This window comes from Solanum tuberosum, unplaced genomic scaffold, assembly GCF_000226075.1.
Source record: "Solanum tuberosum cultivar DM 1-3 516 R44 unplaced genomic scaffold, SolTub_3.0 scf00243, whole genome shotgun sequence".
NCBI classification, from domain to species: Eukaryota; Viridiplantae; Streptophyta; class Magnoliopsida; order Solanales; family Solanaceae; genus Solanum; species Solanum tuberosum.
The window spans coordinates 744888-755767 of NW_006239166.1; the positions used below are offsets into that span (position 1 = coordinate 744888).

General features: G+C 28.7%; 1 protein-coding gene across 1 annotated transcript; it reads right to left on the bottom strand.

Moving 5' to 3' along the window:
- Positions 1–675: 675 nt before the first annotated feature.
- Positions 676–4397, bottom strand: LOC102595468 (protein NRT1/ PTR FAMILY 2.13). Its single transcript, XM_006357190.1, has 4 exons — positions 4179–4397; positions 3262–3479; positions 1833–2398; positions 676–1727 (listed from the first exon to the last, which is right to left on the bottom strand). The coding sequence occupies exons 1-4, from the start codon at positions 4330–4332 to the stop codon at positions 845–847; spliced, it is 1821 nt and encodes a 606-aa protein (XP_006357252.1). The 5' UTR covers positions 4333–4397; the 3' UTR covers positions 676–844.
- Between the last annotated feature and the right edge of the window lie 6483 nt (positions 4398–10880).

Consider the following 10880-nt stretch of genomic DNA (forward strand, 5'->3'; position numbering starts at 1 on the left):
CGATTTGTCAATATATTTAATTTTTCCTTTTTTATGATAATACAAAAATAAGTAAAAATCTCACGTATTTTGTTAGGATTTTTTAAGTTAGTACTTATTAAGTCATAAAACTTAGTAAAGTTAATTTTTCTACACTCAATTCTTATCCTAAGTGAGTCGTGTGAAATGAGTGATCAGCACTGTAAAGCAAAAATACCAAATCAATCAATTGTTGTGGCCATTACTAAAAATAAAAAATATTTCTTGTTAGAAATTTCCTGAAAAATATTTAGTGGTTATTTTTATAGATATTTTAATTGAATAGGTGATGGAAAAAAATAGTAGTGTTTTTGTACGTTGAAAAAATTAGGAAGCTTTTCAGTATTTCGGTGAGAATCTATTTTGTTATTACTATTGTTTTCTTCTTCATTATTTTCAGTATGACTTTTTTGTCGCCATATACATTTGCTTTACATACTTGATTTTTTATATGTTTTACTTGAGCCGAATATATCCCTTCTACATTCACAACGGAAGAGTAAAGCTACGTACACACTATCTCTCTTAAACCCCACTCGTAAAATGTTACTCTAGTTCATACATTTTTTTGGAAATGTTTTTTCTGTGTTCGGTAGCATTTTCGAACTATAGTCTAAAGTTTAGAGTAGAAAAAAAACCCAATAAACACAAGTCCAATACAAAGAAAAAAAAAACATATCTTACTTTTCATTAAGTAGATTAATAATTTCCCTCCTTTATTCTCATATTTATACATACAACTCTTATCTATAATCAAGTAAGTACCACTAATATATGCTAATCAAATACTAGTTACAGATTATGAACTTAGTTAAGCACAAATTCCTTAATACTTCATGTCATGAAGTTCATGAACATCAGCATAACCCTTGATTCCATCATCAACAATTACTCTAGTCTTATACTGATATCGACGAGCAACGTATAGAAAATAGAACAAATTCAACACACCTAACCCCGCGATAAGATAGTAGTAATTGTCTACCCGACCCTCATTAATATCATTCGTTAACCAATCTGGATGTCCATGCCCTCCTGTAGTATTATGCAAAAGGTTCACTAGTAAACTGCTTATATAACTTGCACCAGCAACTGTGCAAGAAAACAGAGAATTAGCCACACTGCTCATATTTTCAGGGAATTCCTTATTGTAAAACTCGATCTGTCCAAGTATGTTAAAAGCCTCCGCGAATCCCATTAATACTAGTTGTGGAGCTAACCACATGACTGTAACAGGTGCAATCCCATCAGGACTATTATGAGTTATCGCGGAATTTCTTCTTATCTTTTCAGTTATCCCTGCTACAACCATTGATAAAATTGAAAAAACCATCCCAATTCCAATTCTCTGTAACAATGTGATCCCACCTTCGATTCGTGTTATTTTTGTAACAGATGGCATGATGAATCGATCGTAGACTGGTAACCATATTCCTACTGTGATCATCGATATTACAGAAAGGGAACCTGGTGGGATCTGGAAATTAGGGCCGAGGTGACGATCCATTTTTAGAGCTTGTGAGATTGTGAATGTGCCCTGTTGTGCCATCGCTGTGAAACATATAATTCCTGCTGACCAAATTGGGATTATTTTGAGTATGCATTTCAGTTCTTCGATTTGCTGGATACTGCATAGTCTCCATTTGTTTGTACAAGTACCATCTGTGTTAACTTCATCCTCCATCACTATAGCTGCTTTGTTCAACCACCTGAGTGATCAATAAAACAATATTTAACTACTGCTATGTGCAGGGGCGGCTCAATAGAATGGGTGACCTAAAGTCAAAATTGTGTCAAAGTATATTTATTATTACCTGTACTTATGGGTTAGATGGAGTTTCTTCACAATGGACCCTTCAGGTAACAAAGGATCATAAAAGACCCCGTTACTCTCACGTTCATCAGGAAGCCTCAGCTTGCGTTTCTTGTAAGACGCAACAAAAACTTGAATGAAGCTCGAGAAAATGCTTCCTTGAGGCTTGACATAAACGTACACTTTTGTCCCGATGAAAAATAAAATGATAGACAAGAAAATGAGTATCGTAGGGATACCAAATCCGAGTACCCAGCTCACAGAATCTTGAATATACACCACAACTGTAACTGCAATTATCAAAACCAATGTAAATGAAGTGTAATACCAGTTAAAGAAACTAGCAATTCCTTTTCTTCCTTCATCTGTTGTTGAATCAAATTGGTCTACACCAAATGGGATACTACAAGGCCTTATTCCAGCAGATCCAATGGATAAAAATCCTAGGCCCATTGCTAGAAAGCCCATTTGTGAATTGTTGGGCTTCTTGCATTCATGTTGGCCCATTTTGCAAGGAGGAGGGTGTAGCTTAGGTAACCAAGGTATCATGGTTAATGCCAACATTCCCTGTCAAATAATCAAAAAGAAAATTAATTACATATAATGTCGAATGGATACTATGTTGTCTACGCTAGTCTCCTTATGTAATGACTCTTAATTATTAATTACTAAAAATAAATAAATATTTACATAATCAAATTAATATTAATTGATAATAATAATAATAACAGCTAACTTGTAATTGTATATTAAATTTAATAATAATTTTAGTGTCATGTCTCAACCTAAGTGAAAAGTATATACTTTTAATAATTGCAAAGTTTTTTGTTTTTTTTTGGGGGGGAAATGGACACTTTGTGCATGAATTGAGTGGTATATACCCTTATCTTCTGGTGAAAGCGCACAAAAAAGCAAGATATTATTTGAGAAATAATATAAAGTAAATATTGTTTCACTTTATATATCTTGGTTGTTATTTAAAGAGTAAAAAAAAAATACTTTTAAAAATATTGGAATTGCTTGTTAATTATTATTATTTATAGTACATATTATGTAGGTTTTAAGTGGGCATTTGAAAATAAAAAATGAGAAAATTTAAGAAAATAGTAATATCTGTTGAGACTTTTTTCATAGTTCAAAATAAGAAAATTATTTAGACTATTTGTCTTGTTTACCTTTTATTTAATGAGGCTCGCTCTTAACTACTCTAGAATAATTTGAAAATAATCATAAGGATAATACCAGAGAAAACATAATATACCAACAATTCATTTAATATGGACTAAAAGGAGTACTAGAGAAAATGTAACATACCAATTCATTTAAAATGGACTAAAAAGGAGCACTAAAGAAAATGTAACGTACCAACAACAACAATCATACCAGTAGAATTCTAGTGAGGTCTGAAAAAGACAAAAAATGTGACGTACCATCATTTCGAAAACGGAGGCAAAAGCAATAGTCCAAAATCGACCAATATATGCATCGCAAATAAAAGCACCAAGTAATGGTAGGAAATTAGTAACGCCACCCCATATATTAAGAACATTGGAGGCAGAAACTTGGTCCAAATGAAACACTTCTAATAAAAATTGCATAAAATTTGCCAACAACCCTATTGATGCCAATCTCTCAAATGTCTCATTTCCTACCAAAAATAATAAAAACGTATTAATAACTCAACATTAACTTCACCTACAAAAGAACTAACAACTTAGTCAAATATGTCCAAAAAAAAAAACGTACACACTTAAATAAACATTTTATTAGCTGTCATTTTGAAAATTTTCTATGTATGCATTAAAAACAAACTTAGATATTTAGGTGTATGAATTATGAATTATGATTAATTCGAGCTTAATTATCATAAATCATATCGATATAAATAGTGTGAGCAAGATTCACAAAGAGTTTTTGAAAGTTTCATCAAGCTTAACTAATAGAATATTTTTTTCAATCTGTTTAAACTTCGATGGATAAAGTACTTATCTCTATTCAACACTGAAGTCATAAATTTTAATTATAAAGATAAAAGAAAAAAAAATGCAAAACTTGTGTCATGAGAGTTAATGCACCTAACTATTCAAGTGAATCAATAATTTCTATATACGGAAAAAAATAATATTAATTATTTATATAGTATAACTTTTCGATAAAAAAAATTATTTGAGCTATGTATATATTGACACTATCCATACTTGAGTGGATGAGAAATAATAGGCATCAAATTAAATAACCAAAAAATGTGTAAGTTAGATAATTGAATTGTCTAAGTTGATTCGAATATCAATATTATTTTAAAAAGAAAAAGATAGAAGCTTTTGAAAGAAAGATCGATGATAATCACCTAGAACATAAGGCATAGCTCTCCATCCACCGGGCTTTCTCTGGCGTGCTTTGGACGGAGAATCACTACCGGAGGTCTGCTTTTCCTCGTCGGAGACACCATTTTCCGGCAAGGGAGAGGACATTGAAGACTTGTTATTTTTTTTGTCCTCCATAATGATATAATATATAGTACTATATCTTTATTTTCTCCTTATTATGTGTTTTTTTTTTCTTATAACTAGCTAGGAGTTATATAAATATATATATAACTACACTAGTACGATATTTTCTTTTAATTGATGACTACTTCATCTCTTGGTATTTATAGACAAAACTTTATTTGATGAGACAATTACATGCATTATTGTGAGAATTAAATGGCGTGTATGATTTTTAGACTTGTGGGAAGGTACAAGATAAATGATTGTGTGGCTTACGTGTGTTGAGTAAGGTAGACTGATATTTATGACCACTTTTTCTTTGTATTATTAATTAGTTAGTACAGCGGTGTTGAGTTTAAGTAGGGTGTGAATAAAAAAAAATATAGAAAATCAGATGAAAGAAAAAAAAATCCCTCATTAATAGAAGAAAGAAAAAATTGTGTCATTATATTAGAAAATACTTGAAAGTTGGCTTTTAAAGGGTTAAGTAGAGGGTATCACCCTTCGTGCCGTCATCGTTCACTTGGTTTCGTTTTAATTTCGACAAATAATGTGATTGACTGAAGGGTTAAGTAGATGTTTTGTGTGATTACATTGTTGAGTTTTGAGTTCACTAAAGTTATTGAAGTGTGAGGTATTGTTACTTCGTTAATAGGTATATTTGTTTTATCCTTGGAGGAAATAATCCACAATCCCAGGTACAATGAGGGGATTGAATTTCTTAAGGACGTGCACATAGTGAATTCTCTAAACTCGGATGGTTTTTTTCTTTTCATCCTAGAAAAAATTTTGGTTTACTATTATGAAAATAGGAGATTATAGAGACTAATTTTTATATGGTAAGATCGCAACAGTCTATTAAAAATAATTATTTTTTTATTTTTAAATAAAATTGCATACATATATTATTTTTAAATTTTTTTACTGAATATATTATTACTATTGTTATTATAGTTGTTATAGAGGGATTTACTATTATACATTTATATAACATCATTCCTTGATATTCTTGTTTCAAGAAAGACGGACGGCATGACTAGAACTAAAGGACTTGAATCAAAAAGTTTATTGGACTTGAATCAAAAAGTTAATTATGAAATAAAGAATAAAAGCACAAAAGAAAGTGACAATAATAAAGTAGAGAATTCATGAACTAATACTATTTCCTCGGTCTCATTTTATGTGAGGTAGTTTGATATGGAGTTTAAAAAAAAATGAAGACTTTTAAAATTTGTGGTCCAAAATGAATGATAGAAATTTGTGTTGCTGTAAATCATTTCACTAAGGGTAAAATAGATATTTTATAATTAAATTATTATTTAAAATAAAAATATCTCATTCTTTTTGAGACTAACTAAAAAAAAAATAAGTCACATAAATTGTCTAAGGAGACCAATTATTAGTGAAGATTGGTTTTAGCCTTTTAGGAATCACGAGAGCAAACTAAAATCAAGAAAAAAAACTAAGGAGTTGGAACTTGAATTAGTCATTTAAATATTCAAAAATGAAAATTCCTTCCGTCTCATATTAATTAATCGCATGCATATTAAGAAATCATAAATAAGAAGATAATTTTATTAGTTCACCCCTTAAAAAATTTCTTAGAATTTTTACAAACAAATGTGAACACTTTTAAAAGGAATTAATTGCAAGGGTAATATAGGAAAAATATAATTAATATTTTCTTAATTCGGTAAGGTGGTCAATTAATATGGGAAAATTATATTTTTAAAAAGATGATCAATTACTATGAAACGGAGGGAGTAATATGTAATAGTAAGGATAAAATAGATATAGTTGATAAATTATCTCTTAATTTTTATCAACAAATAAAATTGAACATACTATATTTAATATATTGGGGAAGTAAAAAATGAACAGAGAAAATATATAATAAAAACATGCACAAATAGTATTTCATTTTTAATATTATAGAAAATACTAACAAAAGATATGCATACTAACTACGAAAATCAAAATTATTTGATATTTTTGGTGGTTGTAACTTAAATCATTTATTTATTTGAAGGGGTGTATATATCACTAAATGCATTTTGCCATTGGAAATTGGAAAATGCTGTTACAACTAAATACATTCCCTTCCTCATTTTTATTAATTAAGTATTTTATATATTTTACACGTTTTTAAAAATATTACTAATATAAGTATTTTATCATAATATTTATATCAATTGGTATGTTGTTTCTAGTTCTTGAAAAATGATTTGATAAATAAGTAATATTGAAGGTAAAATAAAAAAAAAATTATTTTTTTCTAATATGTTGATGAAGATAAATAAAAGTAAAAATCCAACTTCCAAATACTGAAAAAATAAAAATGAATTAAGGAATATAAATAAATAGTTCGTGTAATAATAACAAATAAAACATTTTTGTTTTTACTCGTGCAAACTCAATTAACCATCACCACCCAATTTAGGGGGGAGGGGGGGGGGGGATAATTACCACAATTTAATAAATACTGCTATTAAATTTTTATCTTTTTAAATACCTAAATTATACTACTCGAAGTACGGTAACATATGACTACCCAACTATCCTAATGGTCGATCAACCTCCATACTTTTCTATCTAGGATTATATCATCAGTCAGCTAAAGTTGTGTCATATCCCCCCCCCCCCCCCCCCGACTCGACGAACTCCTTCTTTTAAATATCAACTCAAGGCCTCCTTTCCTTATTCGTTGATTTGAGTGCTTTATCGAAAGATTGATATAGAGAAAAAATGCCTATATTTCTTATCTAAGCGCACCTACCAGACATCCATTTGAAACGACATTTGTCGCATTACATCAACTTTGGAACGACACTAAAACATGCTAACATTTGGATTTTGCTCCATATACTTGCTATTAATATAGCTGGCATGCATATATATCTAGAAAGTAGGAATTATATAGTATAATATACTGTGGTCCACTTCACATTCCATTCTTTCATTCATGATAATTAATTAATATTCAAAGCAAATATCTTCAAAATGAAATAATGTATAGTTCAAATCTTGAGCAGAATAATTTGAGAATATTATGTATATTATATTTTAATGGAAAGAGCTAACATGTATCAATTGAATACTGATTATTAAGTTAAATTTAGAGTTTTTGGCTAAAATTATTTCTGAAGTATGACCTAAACTTAAAATACATTCTTGTGTTATATAAGTGAACAAAAAACATTCTTGCACTATTCAAAAAGTTGCAAGATTCATCCTTCTGTCTATTTTTTTTAAGGAATTCACGCCACCAACAAAAAATGTGTCAGGTTGAATGAATATATGTACACATGGTTAAGATAGTCAAGTTGGGTGGTTTTTTAAATTTTTAGAAATTGAGGGCTTAAATCATATTCAGACAAAATATATTCAAATTCTAAATATTCTTTGTAAAAAATATGTCCAAATACAACTCCAACTTCAAAAATTTCAAATAACGTAAATTATTATTTAATTTTCACAACAAAACGCCTACATAATTTCACTAAATTTCCAATATTTTCATATATTGTATAAAATGTGAATTGCATTGTATATATAGTATATATGTGCTATATAAATTTTTTATTAAAGAGAATCTCTAAATAGTTGCACATAATATTTTTAAAATGAATTTTTTTCATAATCTTTCTAATCATCGGAACCTACTGTATAAATATTTCAAAACTTATGTATTGTTGCAGGTCAAATTACTTAATGATGCTAAAAACATATAAACTAACAACACACAAAATTTAAATTATGAGAATAAAATATTTATTTTCTATCCATATCCGTATTCTTTTTAGGTAACATTGATCTTCTCGTCGTGATTAAGACGTGATCAAATTAAAAAAATATTTTTTTATTGGTTCAATAAGTTTTTTAATAAAAATAGACTGAAGGATGATTCTTGTTATTTTTTAGATAGTATAAAGATATTTTTTGCTCACTTAAATAATATAAAAATGTACATTATATTTTTGAGTTTATAATTGAGGAATAATTTTAGCAAAAAACTCTTAAATTTACGTAGTATGCAAGTGTAATAAGTAGCCCATAATGTTATTGAATTTTGTGATATTTCCCATGCATACATATTATCCAAATTAGGCACACCAGTCAAGGCTTAAAAAAAATACTATATAGTATTATTATTTGTTATTCATATATGAAGTATCACAATCAAAGTTTATCTCTATATGTAAAATCTTTTTTCCTTTCTCTTTTTATAATTTCAAAGAGTTATCTAGAGATTTTGCTCTATAACATTTACATCGTTGGTGGTTTATGATACTATACGTATCTCTCTTATTTTGGTTTCTGTTTTGTAATCATATTTCTTTAAATCTATTAGAAATAAATATAAAATAAATTATGATTTGATAAATATGAAAAAATTGATATAAAGAAGGGTAATTTTGTTAAGTCGTAATTGATTTATATTTACTTTCAAAATATTTAAAGAATAATTACAAAAAATATCAAAATAATAGAAATAGACGTAGTATCGTAAACCACAGAAAAAATAAATATTATAAAGCGTAACCGAAAGAGAGGTTTATGAGATTATCCTTTTAAAAATAAAATAAAAAACTAATTAATTTAACATATTTGGAGTAGTACGTAGTTAACTTACAGTATATTTTATTTTTGAAAAAAAGAATTTTAATTGTAAGACATCCAACAAAATAATACCCCACAAAAGTGTATTAATTCTTTTTTTTATATATATATATGATATACACATGTTATACATAATTTATGTATATTTTTTTGTATACGTGGTTAGCGGTTGTAATTATTTTTGACGAACGCTGTTAGTTTTCTAATTTTAAATTACTATACCACGATGTTGAATGCCACGTCGGAACACTTGGAACTTCACTACCCAAATTAGAGAAATTACAATTAACAAATCCATAATCCCATTGACATAATAGTGAATTGGTGATCAACATTCAATCAACATATATATAGTGGGCTGTTTTTTTAGTAGTCGAAGAAAATTTTTTGCACTAAAATTGCTAATATGTGTTGTTTTGTTGTATTTTCGTAACGTAGGAGTAAGACTGCGTACATTCCACTAATATATTGTTATTATATATATCTTCAAAGGTCAGAGGCAGAGCCACATATATTTAAGGGGTGTCGATTAACACTTCTTTGTTGGGAATTTTTTCTGTGTAACAAGGTTAATTTATTTTATGTATATATATATATATATTGTATATTGACACTCCTTGACTTTATGAGATTCTACCTTTTATATTTTAACACCCCTTAATCGAAATTTTGGCTCTGCCGAAGACAATATTCATATTGATGACCAAAATAGGGCTATTTTCAATTAGGCCCAACCATCCAATTTTTCCATTGACACAAAGAGCCCAATTGATGGCTTCAGCTTATTCTATTAAAAAATTAGGAGAAATTTCACAAGTAGTGATATTTAGACTGTCTCAATTTATGTGATGTTATTTAACTTGACAGATGTTTAAGATAAAAAATAAAAAAATTATTTGAAACTTGTGGATAAAATAAGTAACAAATGTTTGTGTGATTATAAACCCTCTTATTAAGGGTAAAATGAGTATTTTAAAGTTAAATAATATAGAAATGTATCATACTTTATAGCACTGACTAAAAAGGAAAGTGCGTCATATAAATCGGAATAGATGGGGTAATCTATACCGAGATTTTATTTTAGTTTTAAAAATGTAGCAACATTTTACGTTCAAAATGTAGCTAATTACATTGTATCCATGTGTATCAATGATTAATCCTAATTGAAATCGTGTTGAATATATTGGTCGATTTTGGACTATCACTTTTGCCTCCATCTTTGAAATGATATTATCTCCGTCTTCATACTTCCTATGTCCCAATTTATATGACACACTAATTTTTTTGCTTTTTCATAATGGTCTTAAAACTCTATTTGTTGTTTTATTTGATAGGGAATGCTGACATTGACCATGATACCTTAGTTACCTAAGTTACACCCTCCTCCTTGCAAAATGGGCCAACAATGCAAGAGGCCCAACAAGTCACAAATGGGCTTTCTAGTAATGGGCCTAGGATTTTTGTCCATTGGGTGTGGTGGAATTGGGCCTTGTAGCATCCCATTTGGTGTTGACCAATTTGATTCAACAAGTCACAAATGGGCTTTAATTGGTATTACACTTCATTTATAGTAATTTTGAAGGTGCTTTGTAGTACTTTGCTCATGTTCTTGTCTCTCATTTTATTTTTCATCGGGACGAAAGTGTACATTTATGTGAAGCCTGAAGGAAGTACTTTCATGTGCATAGTTAAAGTTTTTATCGCGACTCACAAAAAGATGTACACTTAAGCTTTCAGATGAGCGTGAGAGTAATGAGGTCTTTTATGTAATTTGATTAGTATATTGTTCCTTGTTAATTCTAGGGATATGCTTAAGTTGATTTCTTAGAGTAAAAGAAGTTAACAATGTTAAATAAAAGTCATATTTCTTATTTGTATCTGTTGAAATTTTCAATTTAATTCAATTTAAGTAGAAAATTCTCTTTATGAACTTGTAAACC

What these genes read in the sequence shown, in the direction of transcription:
- LOC102595468 (XM_006357190.1), bottom strand. Translation starts at nt 4,332, where the DNA reads ATGGAGGACAAAAAAAATAACAAGTCTTCAATGTCCTCTCCCTTGCCG. An exon ending in AGCTATGCCTTATGTTCTAG is followed by an intron (nt 3,480 to 4,178) that starts GTGATTATCATC and finishes TATTTTTGGTAG; the next exon opens with GAAATGAGACATTTGAGAGA. An exon ending in CATCTAACCCATAAGTACAG is followed by an intron (nt 1,728 to 1,832) that starts GTAATAATAAAT and finishes TTGATCACTCAG; the next exon opens with GTGGTTGAACAAAGCAGCTA.